We start from the raw sequence: 18,410 nt of genomic DNA, 5'->3' as shown, positions 1-18,410 counted from the left end.
GCTTTTGATTTGACGGCGCGTAGTCGGACGAACCCTGCGCGTAGTCGGACGAACCCTGATGGTAACCCTGAAAAACTGCACAATGAAAAAAAGGAATTTTTAGTGTATGATAGATTCATCGACTATCGATACGAACCCTATCTTAGCCCAGAAGGCGAACAAAATATAAAATAATATTAAACAAACCCTCAAAGGTTAATGGAATCGAAGATTCGATTAAATAGATAAACCAAAATAAAATCTAACAATTGTAGGATTAAGCCTGATATTTTAATTAATTAAATGTATACAAACTTTAAAGGTTTATATAAAAAAATCGAATTTTCGATTAAATAAAATGAATAGTTATATGAAATAATAATAAAAGAAAAATGTTTAAACAAAATAAATAAAAATAAAAATAAATATCAAGGGAAATAAATGGATGCATTCATGAGTCGTGGATGGGCCTTAGATCACGTTTTAAGATTAAACTTAAGCCCATCAATCAAGAAACCCAAGATTCATCACTTAGAGTTTTATAGTTTTCTTGAATTTTGATCAACTTCTACCAATCATATCTTCTTCAATATTTGCCATATAAAGGTGTTCTAGAACTTTTTGGAAAGCTTAAAGAGTCCTTTAAAAGCTCCTTTTGGTTTCATCTCAATTGAGTCTATCATGTTCAAGTTATGAGCTTTGAGAGAAAATGACTTTTTGCGATCTTTTAGAAGGACCTGTAATGTTTTGGCTCATATCTCCCAAATGGTCCATTTTTGGCCTTGGCTTGTGAGAGACAAAATTGTAGAGAATTCAATTTCCTTCAAAATGAGCTTTGGATGGAAAATTTCTGATGTTCCATGTGAAAGTTATGGCTGGTCAAAGTTTAGTTGACTTTAGGTCCAAAAAACCCTAATTTAGAAATTTTGAGTTTTGATGATTTTAGAGCTTTCCTTGATGAATCATGATCAATCCTTGATCAAATGATGAATGATACTTCAAAATAAGGATGTTTACCAAAAATCAGGAATTTTGACTGTACTTCGACCACAGTTGACTTTTAGGTCAAACTAGTCGACTGTTGACTATTTGAGCTTTTGTCTAGGCAATCTTGTGAATCAGAGTTTGAATCTTGGCATGAAGACCCTTTTGAGCATATGAGAGGCCATGAAGTCCACTTGAGGTATCAGAAGTTGATTTCTCTTTGAGAAGATCAAAACCCTAGTTCAAAGGCATTCGTTTAGGAGGTAGGTAGCTTTGAGCAATTGGAGATCTTTGAGCATTTGAAAGTCAGATGGACTGAAATATGATTAAATATGATGGGCAAATTTTGGGGTATGACACCCACCATATCGAGCACTCAAGTGTGTTAATGCCAAGTGAGTAAAAAGCCCCGTACGGCACTCACGAGCACACTGCAACGGTAGCTCAGGTGTGAGCCCCAATGATCATAAGATCGAGCTATAACATGGACCACAAAGTCCGGGACACTCCATTGACCACAAGGTCGGAGTCATGTTCCCAACCTAGCCCCTGGCCCGCTTCGATTCAAGCATACACAAGAATAACAAGCGCAAAGTCATATAAGACAAACAGATCTGAATGCTTAACCGAAACATTGGACATCAGCACATTTTCATGTTCCATCACATTGCATTCATAAAAGCATTAAGGAACAATTAATAGTAGTTGCATTAGCACATTCATGATCATATACGACATAGCATGTTCAAATATTATTAAGTCAATATTCTGGTTTGGGTACCTATTTCATTAGATAGTACATGTTACTAGCTTTCCAACGAGACCAGAATCGTTACGATCGGAGTTACGAGCATAGAGTTATACCTGATTTAGTGGAGCTGCACCATGGAATACGAAAATGGAGATGTGAACTTCTTTCTTCTCTTGCTCTTAAGCTATTCCTCTTTTCTTTCTCTCATAAATTGATTTTATGAACACTATCTTACCAAACATGTCTTAAGTTCCATGCACTTATGTTCAAAGACCACAATACCCTTCAACTAAAAGATATTTACACTCTTGTCATGTAGTTCCATTCTAACTAATTCCCTTTTGTTTCTAACTAGTCCACTTGTCTCTTCTCAATAATTCCTCAGATGTACATTATCATGCTTAGACAATTAGGGATGTTACATATAGTTTCCTTTATTTATGTTTTGTGAATTGTATATAGAATACAGTATTACAAGTCATATGTATAATACGAGGTTTTAGTTTATCTAAAATCATAATTTTTAACTTCCCTCAACAAATCATTATTTCTACCTATAATCATCTCAACAATATGAGTTATACTCTCAACAACTCATTATTATCTCAACAATATGAGTCATATTCAACAACCTTCACCTTAGTGAATATTAAACTCTTGTGAAGACTTCCTGCATAACAATTCATCCTGGAAACTAGAGAGGTACACTTCCTGCTTAACACTAAGAAACATGTAATAGGTCCAAACAGTGTTTGAATTTGACACCAGTGACTGACTTGGTCAACATATCAGCTACATTCTCTGAAGGTTGAACCTTCTGAAGTAATATATGTCTCGACGCCAATAACTCCATGATCTTGTGGAACCTGACATCAATATATTTGGTCCTAGCATGATACACCTGATAGTTCGCCAAATAGATATAACTCTGAATATCACAATGCAACTGAACTCTATCTTACTCAACACCTAACTCTTTCACTAACCCTCAGAGCCACAATACTTCCTTGGCAGCTTCAGCTACTACCGTGTATTCTTCCTCATTTGTAAACATAACTACTATGGATTGAGCTGATGATTTCCAGCATATAGGTCCCCCCGCAAGAGTAAGGACATGTCTTGTTGTAGACCTCCTATCATCCAGATCACCCCACCTGCATAGTCAGAATCCACATATCCCACACAACTGATGGAACACCCTGCTCCTTATTGAACATGATACCACAATATGTTGTACCCTTCAAGTACCTTAGGATCCACTTAAATTCTTCGTAATGCTGCTTCCTTAACTTGGACATGAACTTGCTCACTTGACTAACTGATGTAGCAGTGAAAATTAAGACTGAGGCCATTGGATTGACCCAGCTTGTATTTTAGTGAAAGTCACCACCGCACTTTATTGTTTCCAAAAGAAAAGGAAAAAGAGCGAAATAACCAAAGAAGTTTTTCAAGTTAAAAATAATAAAACAAACAGAAAAAAGGGTACGAGAGTTGGTTATGCAAGGGGAAGGTGTTAGCACTCCTCACAATGTAAAAAGAGTTGTGTGCTAAAGATGAAAAGAGAGTTTTTGGTTTTTCAGTTATGCTCGGCAAGACGTTGCATCTTGTGCCTACATACCTCCTCAGTGCAATGGAAAAGTCAGAGCATTTGTAGTTTTGCTCACAAAGAAACACAACGGTTTGTACTTTGTTTTAAAATGAAGAGACACTTTGTCATATCAAATGAGAAAACTCAGGTAACCATACTTGAACATGAGAGCAAGTGGATTCTTTGCATCAAGTGAAAGAAGTGCTCCAACTTGGATAGAAATCAACAAGTATGTCACTAACTCTTTCAAGTGGAAAAAAAATCGACTATATCAATCTATATCAATGAGATAGGGGATTACATCTCTACCATGAATGTATTGTCACCAACAAAGAGTAAGAAGTGCTAATAAAGGGTTCCAAGTCTAAAGAAAATTGCTATATGTGGATCTCTCAGCTTTCGTCCAAGGTTAAGAGTGTGGAGGATATCATATCTAAAGAGGTTGTCAAGGGATTGCCAAAAGTTATAATTGAAAAAGGCATAATTTGTGGAGTGTGTCAAATAGGAAACATGTCCCACAAGGTTATTCAGCATCCTACCCCCAATAAAAAAACTGAAGTTAATTCCTATGAACCTCATAGGATCCACACAAATGAAAGGGATTGGTGAAAGAAGTAACATCCAATGGATACAGAATAATATAGGAACATTTCTTTGTGAGTTAGGGTTTGATATGTCATACATGATGTTGGAACATTACGTTCAACATTTGTAGTCTGAAATTAAGATGAGTATTGTAGAAAGCTTCGCCTACTTTCTTAATCTACAAGTAAAGCTTCTAAGAGATATGTGTACCAAGAACTTAGAAAATGTTTAGTTTGACTTACCAATGGATGTATTTAGTATTTACATGTGTGAAATTTCATGAAAGTTAATTCACCTACTTCTTTTCCATCCTTATTGGTGTGACCCACACCCCCAGAAAACTAAAAATGTCTTACTTATATACGGAGATGCATCTCCAAACGCACCTAAAATCACACCAACAAAGACGTTGCAAGTGTATCTCCGTAAAATGTTAAAAGATATATGACATCATTCTAGTACATCCTATAATCAAGGTAATGGATTTCACTAATTCTTCTCAATTTCTCTAGTACATCCTATAATCAAGGTAATGTTACTAGTTACATAGCAGTGTTAATGGGCCAAACGTTCATGGTAACACCTTGACGCCACATACCCACTCAAAATTTTAAGGCAATTGGGATATGAGTCCTCTCTTATAAACTCGACAGTTCCTCCATTTCTAGTCAATGTTGAACTTTGCACAACTTTTACACTTGAAATCCAACAGTTTGATAAATAACATATCCCTACATTAACTTTTTTTCAGAATTGCATCTCCAGATTTCAAAGATATATTTTTGAACACATTTTTAGGATAAAATAAGGATAACTCACGAAATGTTACAATGTTTGTAAAAAGGGTGTCTGGACGCTACGGACAATTATCTTTTTACAGTGGTGTGAGAGAACCCATTAGAGTGGAAGAACCAACCCTCTCTTTTAACGTGTCGTCGACCTTTGAATGATTTACACTGAATTCCTTGACATCCTTATACTTCTTGGCTCTGCTTTTATTAAATCTTAAAAGACGTGATAAGGCACGGTATATCTATCAAATTTGAAATACTTCAAGGAAATTATATAATTCCTGGATAATTTCTTTGAGCCATATTATAACCAAAATAGATTACAACATCAATAATTAAATGTGCTGATTCAATTGCTCTCATGGAAGCCGTGAAAAACTCCTTATCTACATATTATACACATACATAAAGCATTGTCAAGGATCATCGATAGGCAAAATTACAGTTCTTCACCTCAACTAATGGGAGGAACTTTATAACTCAGGAAACCAGTTGTTTCCATCCTGTAACGAAATCACAATTTCAGATAAAGTTGAAAATTGTCTGTCAATCAGGTTTAGCCATTTTAGATTTACCTATGCAAAGCTTTTATTGCTAAGTGATATAAATACACCTCTGGGGACTGACATCTTCTATGTCAAAAAATGGTCAATCATATGATGTATAACATCTGCACCTTCTATATGTGAGATTTGATCTTTAACCTATAAATAGCAAGAAAAGAAGGAGGAATAACATTGACAGGTAAGGCAATGTATTCCAATAAATAATATCAGTGACTAAATATTTTACACAACAGCAATGGCAGAGCAAGACACAAACCTGAATTACACTATGAGCAGCAAATCTCTGGAAGCTAACATCTACTTTTTCCCATGACACACAAGACAAGCCTGTTACCAGCTCCTCTGCAAGTGTTTATTCGGGTTAGAATTCTTACATTTTGAAGACAACACAAAGAAATAGGCCACACATGACTCTTTTGTCCGATATCAAATACATGTAATTCCAGAAGGCAAGATCAACACAACAATAACAATCAAATCTTATCCCCTATTAAATAAGGTATTGAGTAAGGTCTCCTATGAATGGATCAATTAACACAATAGGGTTCTATAAAAAACCAGATTTAGTAGATGGGTACAGCCATTTTGAGTAAAAACTATTTTGATGGTGTCTCCTAATATAGCCACTTTTGAGTAAAATGTACACCACGGTAACTGCAGATAAAGTGAACGTCAGTTTACATTTGTTTTGAGAAAAATATGGAGATACCTTCTATCTTGTCAGAGCCGATATCTACCGTTAGGTCACACTGCTCAGTATCACAAGCCTTGCAATGCTCTTCATGTACAACATGTGGATATTTTTCATTGAGGGTATCCTCCCACTACCAACCAAACAGTTTTACATCAATACATGTTAATGAGTGATCCAATAAATCATATAGTATTGAGAAATGTCAATAAATATACCTTTGGAAGTTCATTATCACGTCTAATGGATGACGTTCTCCAACCAACAATATCTAAAGTTTTTATAAAGGAAAACCATATAAAAACATATGAAATAAGAGACTGAAGGCACCTATAATAATGAGAAAGATGTAAGTATGAAGGATACGATCATAACCCACATTTGAATATATAACCCGACGTTTGAAAGAGCGCAATGCAGACCTGCACAAAGCATGACAAAATCATTTGAAAGACATGAAGATACTTTTAAGGAAACAAATCCCCTGTGAAGCACGGGTACTCCGTTTTAGGTAAAGTACCGGTACCGGGTACGTACCGGGTACCGGTACGCGTATGGTACGCACCGAAGCCGTACCAAAATTTTTTTGTTTTTTTTTTGCTTTGGTACACCAACCGGTACACATTTGGTACACGTACCCAAAAAATTTTAGTTTTTGTTCATACAAATCTTTGTCTTCTTTCAAGAAAGAGTAAGATTTATAATGAAGGAGTAACAAAAATGTGGGATATTGGTGGAGATGAATTGAATCTATTTGATGGAGCTAGTATTCTTGAAGTTGCTACTCTTTCTCTCGATGAACCTGAACTAGAAGCTGCATTTATTGGAGAAGAAAATATTGATATTTAATCATGATTTTATGATTTATTAATACTTTTAAGTGTGATTTATTTAAGCAAACTATTTTTTAATTTTATTATTTTATCGATATTTAAATAATATAATTGTTTAATTATTTTTATAATTGTATTTTATCGATATTTAAATAATATAATTGTTTAGTTATTTTATCGATATTTAAATAATAAGTGTGATTTATTAAAGCATTATACTAACGTACCCGTACCTTAGTTTTTCTAAAAATGACGTACCCCGTACCAGTACCCGTACCGGGTACTGGGTACGTACCGGTACCTATGCAACGCAGCAAATCCCTATAAAAAAAAAATAGAACTTAACATGGGATAAACAACATACATGAAATAATATTCATCATAGTCTTGAACCAAGCGTTTAAGCAATGGAGGTTTCCCCTCATCATCATCAGTAAGGAAAAGATGTCGACCTGTTCTTCTAAAAATCCAATGAATAATACCACTTGCCAGTTTCTCAAATGCAGTTACGCCAAAAAGAAATGGAACCTGAAATTCAGAACCCAGTCGACATGTTTAAATACCCAAATAGCAAAAACCGTGCAACTTTCTTTTATGAAAATATCACAAACAGATGCAAGATTTCATGTTCATTTGATGGTAAGACACAACCACACAGATGAATGTGCTTTTTGTTGAATATAATATCGACATGTATTGCATTTGATGCAAAACAATATATTTATCTCAACATGCAATATGAAAACAAAATTTACCAATTTATCAACACAAATCCATAAGTTGTCATTCACTCTAAAAGATAAACATTATATGGTCGAGAATGAAATTATACAAGAGTCAAAGAAAAACTAATCAATAGCAGGGAAAAGCCTAACTACACCCCAAAAGCATTTAGTTATTTTTGGAACCATTAAGATTAACATACATGGTGCCAACTAATAAAAGATACGGGTGTAAATTAATCAACCCTTCATAGTTGACTTAGGCACTTTTCCCAAGATGTTAAAAGCGAGATTTTAAAATAAATGTCTGTATATGTTTTTGAGGCATGTTTGACTATAATTGCAACAGCATTAGTAACATTTATCTGCAATTTTCTACATTATCAAAGATTGCAACATAATACCAACTGCAACTGCAATGCAATTGCAATTTGAAACCTTGGTTAAGTGTATCTACTAATACTTGCTCCTAGTTTGCTAGAATTTGGGTATGGGATGATTGGAATATTATATGATTATTTATTATGTTTTTTTTTTAAAAAGTTATAGTTTCAAAATATAGATTTAGCCCTCCAAAACCCAAGGAGAAATTTAAAGAAAAGAGATCTATCTGAGACTTAAAATGTAATAGGATGTTGAAGTGTTGATTCCTGTAGCTTATTGAACTGTGAGGGAAATGTTCGATAATTTTGTTTTGGTAGACAAAGCCCGGTTTACACGCCAAAAACTAGGATTTGGGTTGGGAGGTGTAAAATCTAAACATGTATTTAGTTGTAAGTTTTGAGCACATGTTTAGTATTCATATCTCCAATATGCCCTTTCATGTATGATTGTTTTGGGCTCGAAGTTTGGACAAATGTATAATATTCAATTTTAATACATAAAAATAGGGGCATATGGACTAAACTCAACACTTGGTCATTGAGACGGTTATACCATGTCAGGAACCAATTCTTAAACTCTTACATCAAGACACATAATTGGTTTTTTTTTTTTTAATCCCCAACACCTGAACCAAAGAATATGAGCAGGAAAGATTCCAACACCGGTATTTTTTGCATTATGTTTACAACCAAATGCACCCCAAAACTGAAAAAAGAGCACAACTAACCAACTCCTTATACATGTTCCTACCTATAAAAGATTTAAGCCAATTATTAAAAAAGGGAAGCCAAATAGCATTAGGGTGCCTGTAAAACATGTTCCTATGGAAAAATCAAAAGGATACAGCTTTACCCCATGAGTATAGAGGTCATTTTTATTATTTGATATTATGAGCATTGAACACCACTTCATAATGGAACAACCTAGCCATTGCGATAAGGCTTGTCCTCAAAACTTCTAAAGCAAGTATTCCAAAGACAAAAGATAGCTTACCTAACCTCTAGCTTAGTGATTGAAATCAACTTCCGTCTTGCACCACAAAACAAAATAGTTATATATGATGAATAAACCATGCAGTTCCTTCCCCTTCCTTATCTATTTTTCATTAGTTCTAACTTTTCAATAAAAATAGCCCCTAAGCCCGCTAAAGGATAATGCAACATATCAAATTCCAATGTGTAGCCCGAAATATAAGGCACAAAAACAATTTCAAACCCTTCAATTTTTAGTGAAAATGTTAATTAATATAGCAACATACTCACAACCTTACTTTACAGACAATGTGTTCACTAAGTAAGCACACATCTAAATCCAATATACAAAACAGTTATTAACTGTAAGAAAGGGCTTAACTAGTTCAAATGCCTATATAGCTTTGTAGATAGAGGTAATAGACTTTGTTTGGATTGATGGAATGTAGTGGTATGTGAAGGAATAGAATAAAACTCCACTGTTTGGATCAACTAAAATTGGATTGAGCGGAACAAAATGGAATGGTATCTATTTAATTTTATTCCATCAATTTGGGCGGAATAAGAATTTTGCTCCGCTCTGTTGTAAAATATCCAAACATTTGAAAGAGATCTTCACTCCTTTCCATTCATTTTAAGATATCCAAACATAGCCTAAGAGTTTGTTAGGGAGTTTAGGATGGGAGGGGAGAAAAGGGCTTGAGAAAAATGGAAGATAGGAAAAAGTAAGGAAGGCCCCTAACTTGAAGGGTAGTTTATCTATTTTTCATAATACAAAATCCTCCCAATTTAGAGGAATTCAACATGTAGTGTAGGACGATTTTTTAGGGCTTGGACAAATTCTTCAAACTATTTCTATGTTATAATACTCTAAAAATTAAAAACATATTAATAAGTATTCTCTTATCATTCTTTACAAAATAACTCTCTCAAATAAGGTAAAAGATTTCTCTCTTTTCCCCTCTCTTTCCCACTCCCCCAAAGCCCCCCCTACAAACTAGTATTAGAATTTTGAGTTGGGCCTACCTCAACTTTACCAAACCGGCATGTAAGGTGAGGGTTGCCCAAACTTTATAACATTACACATGTCATATCTCTAAGTAATGTGGGACTAAATCCATCCTCCTTAACACAAACACAACGAATGTCTACGAGACTGCAATGAAGGCAAAACCGCTTTGTAAGTTGAGAGTTGTCTGAGTTTTATAAACGCTATACAGACCATATCTCTAAGCAATATGGAATTAAATCCACTCCTTCACACCCAACACGATGAGGGTGTTGAGGCTGCAATGAAGAAAGCCCAAATGCTGCAATTAGGCGGCTAGGGGAGGACCGCAATATTGAAAGAGGAATTTCCAATAACTAGATTAAGGAAACATAAAGTAAATTTTAAGATACACTTCTGATACCTGCTTATTGCCCCTTGACCCTAGATGAGGTGTAGCAACAGTAATGAAATTCACTGCTTCCAAGCCGCATATCGTACCTATTGAGTCCACCTTACTTCCTTTATTGCTCAAATCCTGAATAGGTTCATTTTCAGGTGGCCTATACAGCCTCCCAATAGCATACCGTGCCACTAATCCTCCAACTGAGTGTGCAATAAAGGAGACTTTACACATATTTTTCTTTCTTTGAATCACCTCAATGACCTAAGAATTTAATTTCCTGTTAATACTTAATAGTAATAGAGATCATGCATGTAATGAGATGATATACATCTATATAAATATATCAAATATTACATTTTTTGGGGTTCGTATACTGATTTATATGCATCTCCAACATACATCAAAAAGTAACTTGATAGCTTTCTTATTTGAAATGATAAACAGAGTTTATTTTCTCTGAAAAATACCATGAAGCCCATATACTTCAAATTTGCTTAAGTGTACGTAAAAAGGAGTATACACACAAAAAAATTAAAGATGTTATCAACCAACACAAAGGACTCTGTTTTCCTATACATCACTTATTAACATTTTATCAAGGCTCTACAAAGAAAACTTTCAACAGGTTATGCTTTACCAGTGGCAGAGAAAAACCGTAAAAAATTATTTCAAGATATTCATTATCATCAACTATCAAACACAATAACTGTTATATAATATAATATATGTAACTAATATAGGGCAATATAATCTTATAGTGAGAATGAGCCTAGTAAAGATACAGTAAATAAATTTTACATAATATGAGATTCATCAAACAAACCTCCTCTGCCAATCGCTCGCCCATAACATCCACACCATCTAGTGTCAGCTTAGACACATTTCGTTCGCTACCTGAGTGAAAGAAGATTGGGAAAATGTTAAATTACATGCAAAATTTAAAGCCTGCACTAGTCAATGTAACTCATCAAGATATTGCAAAAACTAAACAAAAATAGCAAGACTCCTTAAGCAAGAAGGAAGTCCAAAGCTTGTCAACTAGGCTGTCACTTTAACCAAAAAAACTTGTTTGTACTAATACTAACAAATAAATAGAAGTTGATATTGCATAGGCCACCGAATTCCGGCAAAATAACAAAACAAAAGACAAATTTTTACAATCAAACAGAAATTATTCCATTAAATATCAATGACGAGATTCCAAATTTCTCCACACCCTAAAAAACAATTGCACTGATTATTAATTAGATTTGCGAGTAATTGAATATTCACCATGTCAAGGCTAATGCTATTATAAGTTGCTAACGCACTATCTATCCAAATGTTCCAGTTCCAAGGTAACTTATATAACTAAGAAATTATAAATGAGATCAAAGACAGAAATCTTATTAACAAACAAATTTCAGTTGCTTCAAAGGAAAAGAGAAATAACATAACCAAATCATTTCTAGCAACAACAAAACTCCTGTTATAACTACATGTTAAAATACATTCAACAAAGCTTCCAATCAAAGAAATCAGAGAAGCACGATCCTTACAGTGAACAAAAACTTTATCAGGAAGCACTTTAACAAATTGCTCTGAAGCAAACTTCCAATCCGTAGAACTGCAGAAACAAACAATCAAAACACGAATTATCAACTTAAAGTAACAAAAAGAGAATCCATGAAACCTATCACACTAAATTCCACAAAATCTCAAAATTCAATTGAATAACAATAACCAATACATCAACATCAAAATCAAAATCTAGCAACGCAACACTTCACTAAAATCGAGCATAAGAAGCGCGATAAATAAATGTCGACAATACCTTCCGAGAATTCCGTTCACCATGACAACGAGATGGTCGGCGGAGGAAGAATCGGAGGATTTGGAACTCCAAACATCGCGGCTTCCGTCGACGGACTCCGATGTGCATACTTCGTTCTTCTCCATCGAGTGAGCGGTTTGTCTAGTCAAGCTAAGTCCAATCAAGCAAAGTTCAGCAACTTGCGAAATGGAGTCGGAGTTCGGAAGAGATGGTTAGTTACGGCGAAGCGATTGAGATTTTTTCGACGAGAAAAAAGAGAAGAGAAAGTGTGAGAAAATGTTTGAGTTTGAAAAGAAAGTTTTGAAGATTTGATTTCAATTCAAGGATAATAAAGTTGGGTAGTTTTGGTGGGGTAGTGATGGGTTATGGGTAGTTGTTGCCTGAGAACGAAGGAACTTGATTACTACTAATAATTACAGTAAATAATATTATTGATAATAAACTAACATCACATTAATCCAATAAAAACTCATAATACTAGTATTACTTAAATTTCAGTTTGTAACGTAAATTATTCCTTACAACATTAATCCCACTTTGTAACGATAAATAAAAAATATTACCTTTAAAAATAATGGAAAAAAAGTTGTTTTTGACCGACAAAAAAATGAGAAAACAGAGAACGCGTGGTCGACATCGAGAGAGTAGAGCTTTGCAATGTCGTTAAGCTAAAAAAAACCCGAATAAAGGAAAGATGTAAGTAGATTACTTCTCCTAAGATAACTCAATAGAGTGGAAGAAATGGAGTATAATTGAATGAAATAGAGTAGAACAACGTAATGGATTTTTTTTTTTTCATATTTATTCTATCTATTATTTAAAAATTCAAACAATAGAATCACATACGTTCTATTAATTATTATTTCATTCCGCTTTGAGTAGAAAGTCCTTGCATATGGCGATGCTTATGGTTTCTGAGTAAGGAACCATCAAGAGGAAGATCGCAGAAATGATGGTTGTCTACCGTAAGGAAGGAAGTACTTCGGCAAAAGTCCTTGACCGACGTATGTTGAGATTCAGTGACTTAGAGGAGATCGAAAATGTTCCCAATGAGATCTTTCCCCTTGTAATCGTTGCTACGGTTGGGCAATTTGGCATGTCCCGAATCCTCATTGACGGCGGCAGTTTCTGCGACATCGTGTACTCAAAATTGTTCGAGAAAATGGGGCTGAACATAAGTGGTTTGCTATCGTACAAAGGCTCTTATGTCGAGGCATTCAATGGAATCACTACTCGTCAATGGGGATAGGTGGAATTGATGGTTTCTGTAGGTAATTGAAAGGATACTCGAGTGGTAAACTCGTAATTTATTGTTGTTCCTTGTAGGAGTGTTTATTAGTGTATCAAGGGACACTCATTTGCAGTCGTGCTTAACATTGTTGCCTCGTCGGTGCACCTTAAGCTTAAATACCATAACCTGCAAGGAGAATCGGTCACCATCAGCGCTAACCTAGAGGGAGCAAACATAATATATCAGGCTCTCCAAAAAAATCAGGGAGAAGGTATATCCATGGAGATCATTGTTGCTTCCCTCATTGGACAATTCAACAAAATGGCATATGTCCTAGAAAAAGTGGTTGAACTGGCCAAAGTGAACATAAGAATAAGCGGCGGATGGGTTTCCTGGTAATGTTTCATATTCTTTAATCATATCAGATTATATGTTTGTATCATTTATCTCCTTGTGTATATACTTATTTGGCAATAGGAAATAAAAATGACATTTTCTGAAACATTTTCTTTATGAATATGCATAGCGACACGAAATCCGGAGCACGACGGAAGATATTGATGCCTGGTGCACTGATAAAGTCATGTGTGTTTTTTGATGCACTTTACACTTCCGACTAAAGCAATCAATTCCCTACCTAAAGTCAAGAGTGTTGTCGGGGACACTTTGCACGTCCAACTAAAATAATTAATTCTCCACCTAAAGTCAGGGATGGTGCCGGGGAAACTTTGCACGTTCAGCCACAACAATCAATTCCCCACAGAAAATCATGACCCACCCTTGTCTGGCAGCTAGGCACTCTAGATGTCGCGGTAGGTTTGCCACATGTCTACATCTGACTGGGTTTTCATATGGTAGGGAAAGGGGAACAAATCTTTGGTTAGAAATGGCCCTAGGGACGCCCAATTAACTTTGAGGGAAGACCTCATAAGTTCGCAAAGATCAGGAGCTACGTACTTAGGATCCGACAAATACACCTTAAACAAGTAACAAAAGTATTTCATTCCATTAATAAATATACTTATATACTCCTCCATTACAAGGTACTGTACAAAGTGCATATAAAAATGAACAAAGGGCCTTGGTAGGTCTACTTCCATATAGAGACAATTACCCTATCTATGACCACTTGATTTGACTGGATTTTTTCCTTGGAAAGTGTTAAAGAGCGGTGGAAATCCTCTATTTGCTGCAAAGCATTTTCAAACGACTGCGAAATTGCCTCAAGGGTAGCACTCGTGCACTCAGCCAATTGTTGGGTCAACAAATTTATTTGAGGATGCAGGGACTCTAATTCTCTTTAAGAATATGCTAAACGGCCCCAAATAGGTACATATCCAACTGGACCTTCATACCACAAACACTCTCCCCCAGTCGTTGCTTCATAGGGCGGTGTGTAACACCCCATATTTTCTAATTTTAATTTAATCGAAAATTAAATTATTATTTAGAATTATTCGGTATTTTGTGGAATTATTTAGAAAGAATTATGAGATGGGCTATTGGGCCAAGTGTGGTGTTAGTAAAGAGGGGGTGCTATGTTAGTAAAGCCCTTTACTAATTAAAATGTTATTTTTCATAAATAATAAGGAAAATTGGGAGAAAGGAAAAAGGAACGTGAAAAGCAGAGCAGAGGAGATGAGAGATTGGAAAGCTGGTACGTGAAGAGGAACAAAGAGGAAAAGAACCAATCAAGAATCTTTGGTTAAGGTAAGGGAGGACTATCTGGTTATCATCTATTATCGTGTTCTTAGATAATAATATTGATTAGGGATGTTGTTAAGTCAATTGGATTATATGTTAGGTTTGGGGAGGTTATGAATTGATGAAAATTGCATGGATTATTGATTGATTTATGTGTTGTTTTGATGTGTGATGATGAATAATGATGCAATTGATGATTAACTGCCTGTATATGATGTTTGGAGTTAGTTTTGGACTCAAATTGGGCGAGATCGCAGGATCTGACGCAGACCCGAAAGTTTGTGAAATCGCCAGTTCGCGCCGCGTCCCAGTGTTGGCGCCGCGAAGGCGTACTTATTTTCTCGTTTCGCGCCGCGTGCATATGTTGCGCCGCGAACTCATTTGTGTGGTTCAGGTTACGCCGCGAACCTTGGTTCCGCCGCGTGCTATAGCGATGGTTGTTTTCTTGGAAAAGTTAAATGATGTGTAACTTTCGAACCGTAGGTTTGTTTTTAGTGTCGTTTCGAGCACGATGAATCTTACAAGATGGTCTACGTGTTTAAATGGTGGAATGAGGTGTGAATCCAAATATTTTTAAATATGATTTTTATTTCTTGGTGAATGATGTATTGTACATATATGTGATGAGATGTGTTAAATACACGCTATGTTGAAATATTAATCATGTGACGATTTGTTTAATTGGATGATGTATTGTTGACATATATGATGAAATGTGACAATATAAGATGTTGTTTTGAAAAACATTATGATGTGATGATTTGTTGAGAATTATATGATGATGATTGATTGTTGTGGAATAATGTGGATACATGTGTGTTCTTCTTATTGATGATGATGATTGATGTGGACACATGTATGTTCTTTAATGATGATGATGATGATTGATTGTATTTGAATGATGCTAATGTATATAAACATACTTTGATGATGATGATGATGGTGTTGATGATGATGATGAAATGAGTATTTGACGATGTTACTCATTAGACTTGACGATGGTATAAGTATGTTCATGTATGTTTGCATTCATTCATGTTCATTGATGATACTGTATCCATAAGGGTGTGTTGGATCAGTGAAGGGCATGATTCCCATTGTGTGGAATCTGTGCTGGCAGGGCCGTATCTTGATGATGTTGGATCGGTCATGGGTTATTCCCATTTGATGAGGTTGGTACCACATGCATAGTGTCAGTTCATACATATGCATACTTTTATAACATGATTGGAAGTATTCCAGTGTTATAAATATTGATGATGTGTTGGTTGTGTGTTTTGTTGAATTAATGTTGAGTATAATTGTCTGTTTGAAAGATGTGTTCTGTTGGCATTTGTGTAAATGATGGACGTTTCTGATAATCTGAATATGATGAAATTGGGTGAATGATATAACTATGATGTGTTGTTATTTAAGATGCAATAACATTTGTTAACTGAGATGAGACTCACCCTTACTGTTGACATTTTCAGATTGAGGATAGCTGCTTTCGACTTGGTGAGGATTAGCTCATAAGTTAGTGTATTAGTGTAGCGTCAGGTGTCATGCTCTGATATTGTAACACTGGGGGAACGCTGGTTTAGAGTTTATGATGATACTCTATCGTGTTGTTATTGTATTAATTCTGTGGGATATTGCATAGATGATGTTATGCTTATCCGTATGATGAATTTTCCGCTGTGTTAACATGAGATGTTTATGTATTATGATGAATTGTTCCTTAGTGAAAGCATGACAATGAAGTTATGATAAATTTGTTTTAATTGGAATTGTGGCACCCTTGTTTTCATGTTTTACTCTGAATTATTTTATTAATTTCCGCGGGGTTTAGAAGGGTGTTACACGGTGCTATTCGAAACAAAGAGCCCTTGCGTGACTGAATCCACCAAGGGCCAAAGAAGCAAAGGCAGACCGAGTATATCGAGCTAGAATAGCAGAAAGATTATAATTTTTATTTGAGTTACCATCTTGATAAAGCAAATGTAGTGGCAGATGCTTTGAGTAGGAAGTCCTTGCATATGGTGATGCTTATGGTTCCTGAGTTCGAGTTGGTTGAGCAAATCCGAGATATGAGCTTGGTTTATGAAGAGACCCCTAATAGTGTGAAGTTAGGAATGTTAATGCTAACCAACAATATCCTTGATGAGATCACAAATGGTGAGAAATTCGATTTGAAGTTGGTTGATCATTTGACATCGATTAACCAAGACAACGATGGTGAATTTCGAGTTGATGAGGTTCGGAGATAGTGTGTGTTCCACACGTGCCAGAGCTTAAGAAGAGTATCCTTGAGGAAGGACATCAAAATGATTTAAGTATCCATCCCGGTGCTACAAAGATATATCAAGATTTGAGGAAGCTATTTTGGTGGCCCAGTATAAAAAAAGAGATGGCAGAGTTTGTTTATACTTGTTTGATTTTTTAGAAGTCGAAAATTGAACATCAAAAGCATTTGTGTCTAATGCAACCGTTAAGTATCCAAGAATGGAAGTGGGATAGTATTTTGATGAATTTTGTGTCGGGTTTGCCGAAGACTACTAAGGGTAATGATTTAATTTGGGTGATAGTGGATAAGTTGACTAAATCGGCGTATTTTTTACCGATATATATATATATATATATATATATATATATATATATATATATATATCAATCATTCCATGTAGAGAATGACTGAGATATATATTGAGGAAATTGTGAGGTTACATGGTATACCTTTGGGTATTGTTTCAGATTGGGACCCCAAGATTTACGTCGAGGTTTTGGAAGAGTTTGCAAACTGCTTTGGGTACTAAGTTAAGGTTAAGTTTGGCTTATTATCACAACGGTCAGACTGAAAGGACTATCCAATATTTGGAAGACTTGCTGATGGCTTGTGTGTTGGAACAAGGAGGTGCATGGGACAGCCATTTTTCGTTAATTGAGTTTACATACAATAATAGTTATCATGCGAGCATTGGTATGGTGCCGTGTGAAATATTGTATGGTAGGAGATGTATGACTCCATTGTGTTGGTATGAATTAATCAATCGAGAGTGTTGTACTCAAACCAGAAATTGTGCATGAGACGACTGAAAAGATTAAAATGATTCAAGAAAGGATGAAAACTTCTCAGAGTCGTCAGAAGAGCTATCATGACAAGAGGAGGAAAGCACTTGAATATCATGTGGGAGATCATGTGTTTTTAAGAGTTACTCCGGTAACTGGTGTTGGTAGGGCTTTGAAGTTCAAGAAACTCACACTGTGGTTCGTTGGTCCATATCATATCTTAGAGAAGATAGGTGAAGTGGCCTATCGAATTTCCTTGGCGTCGTCACTTGCTAACATTCACGATGTGTTTCATGTGTCTCAATTGAGGAGATACATTCCAAATCTTTCTCATGTGATCCAAGTGAATGATGTACATGTGAGAGATAACCTGAC

The 18,410-nt window shown here is 35.4% G+C and overlaps 1 protein-coding gene across 2 annotated transcripts; it reads right to left on the bottom strand.

Moving 5' to 3' along the window:
• Positions 1-4,938: 4,938 nt before the first annotated feature.
• Positions 4,939-12,452, bottom strand: LOC131595883 (lipid droplet phospholipase 1). 2 transcript variants are annotated; one of them, XR_009282092.1, is made up of 11 exons: positions 12,053-12,452; positions 11,778-11,845; positions 11,063-11,133; positions 10,258-10,500; positions 7,133-7,296; positions 6,302-6,357; positions 6,154-6,206; positions 5,954-6,068; positions 5,501-5,586; positions 5,254-5,382; positions 4,939-5,181 (listed from the first exon to the last, which is right to left on the bottom strand). XR_009282092.1 is itself a non-coding variant. In XM_058868399.1 (10 exons), exons 1-10 carry the CDS (start codon positions 12,175-12,177, stop codon positions 5,311-5,313), a joined length of 1,053 nt encoding a protein of 350 aa, XP_058724382.1. In that variant the 5' UTR covers positions 12,178-12,452; the 3' UTR covers positions 4,939-5,310. The 2 variants fall into 2 exon arrangements, 1 of the variants encoding a protein (XP_058724382.1); XM_058868399.1 differs by having other exon boundaries at positions 4,939-5,382.
• Between the last annotated feature and the right edge of the window lie 5,958 nt (positions 12,453-18,410).

The sequence above is a fragment of the Vicia villosa genome, linkage group LG4, assembly GCF_029867415.1.
Source record: "Vicia villosa cultivar HV-30 ecotype Madison, WI linkage group LG4, Vvil1.0, whole genome shotgun sequence".
NCBI lineage: Eukaryota > Viridiplantae > Streptophyta > Magnoliopsida > Fabales > Fabaceae > Vicia > Vicia villosa.
The sequence above is the reverse complement of the archived record's forward strand: the minus strand, read 5'-3'. Positions and strand labels throughout refer to the sequence as shown.

What these genes read in the sequence shown, in the direction of transcription:
- LOC131595883 (XM_058868399.1), bottom strand. Translation starts at nt 12,177, where the DNA reads ATGGAGAAGAACGAAGTATGCACATCGGAGTCCGTCGACGGAAGCCGC. An exon ending in GTGAACGGAATTCTCGGAAG is followed by an intron (nt 11,846 to 12,052) that starts GTATTGTCGACA and finishes TTGTTTCTGCAG; the next exon opens with TTCTACGGATTGGAAGTTTG. An exon ending in CGGCTCTGACAAGATAGAAG is followed by an intron (nt 5,587 to 5,953) that starts GTATCTCCATAT and finishes AAACACTTGCAG; the next exon opens with AGGAGCTGGTAACAGGCTTG.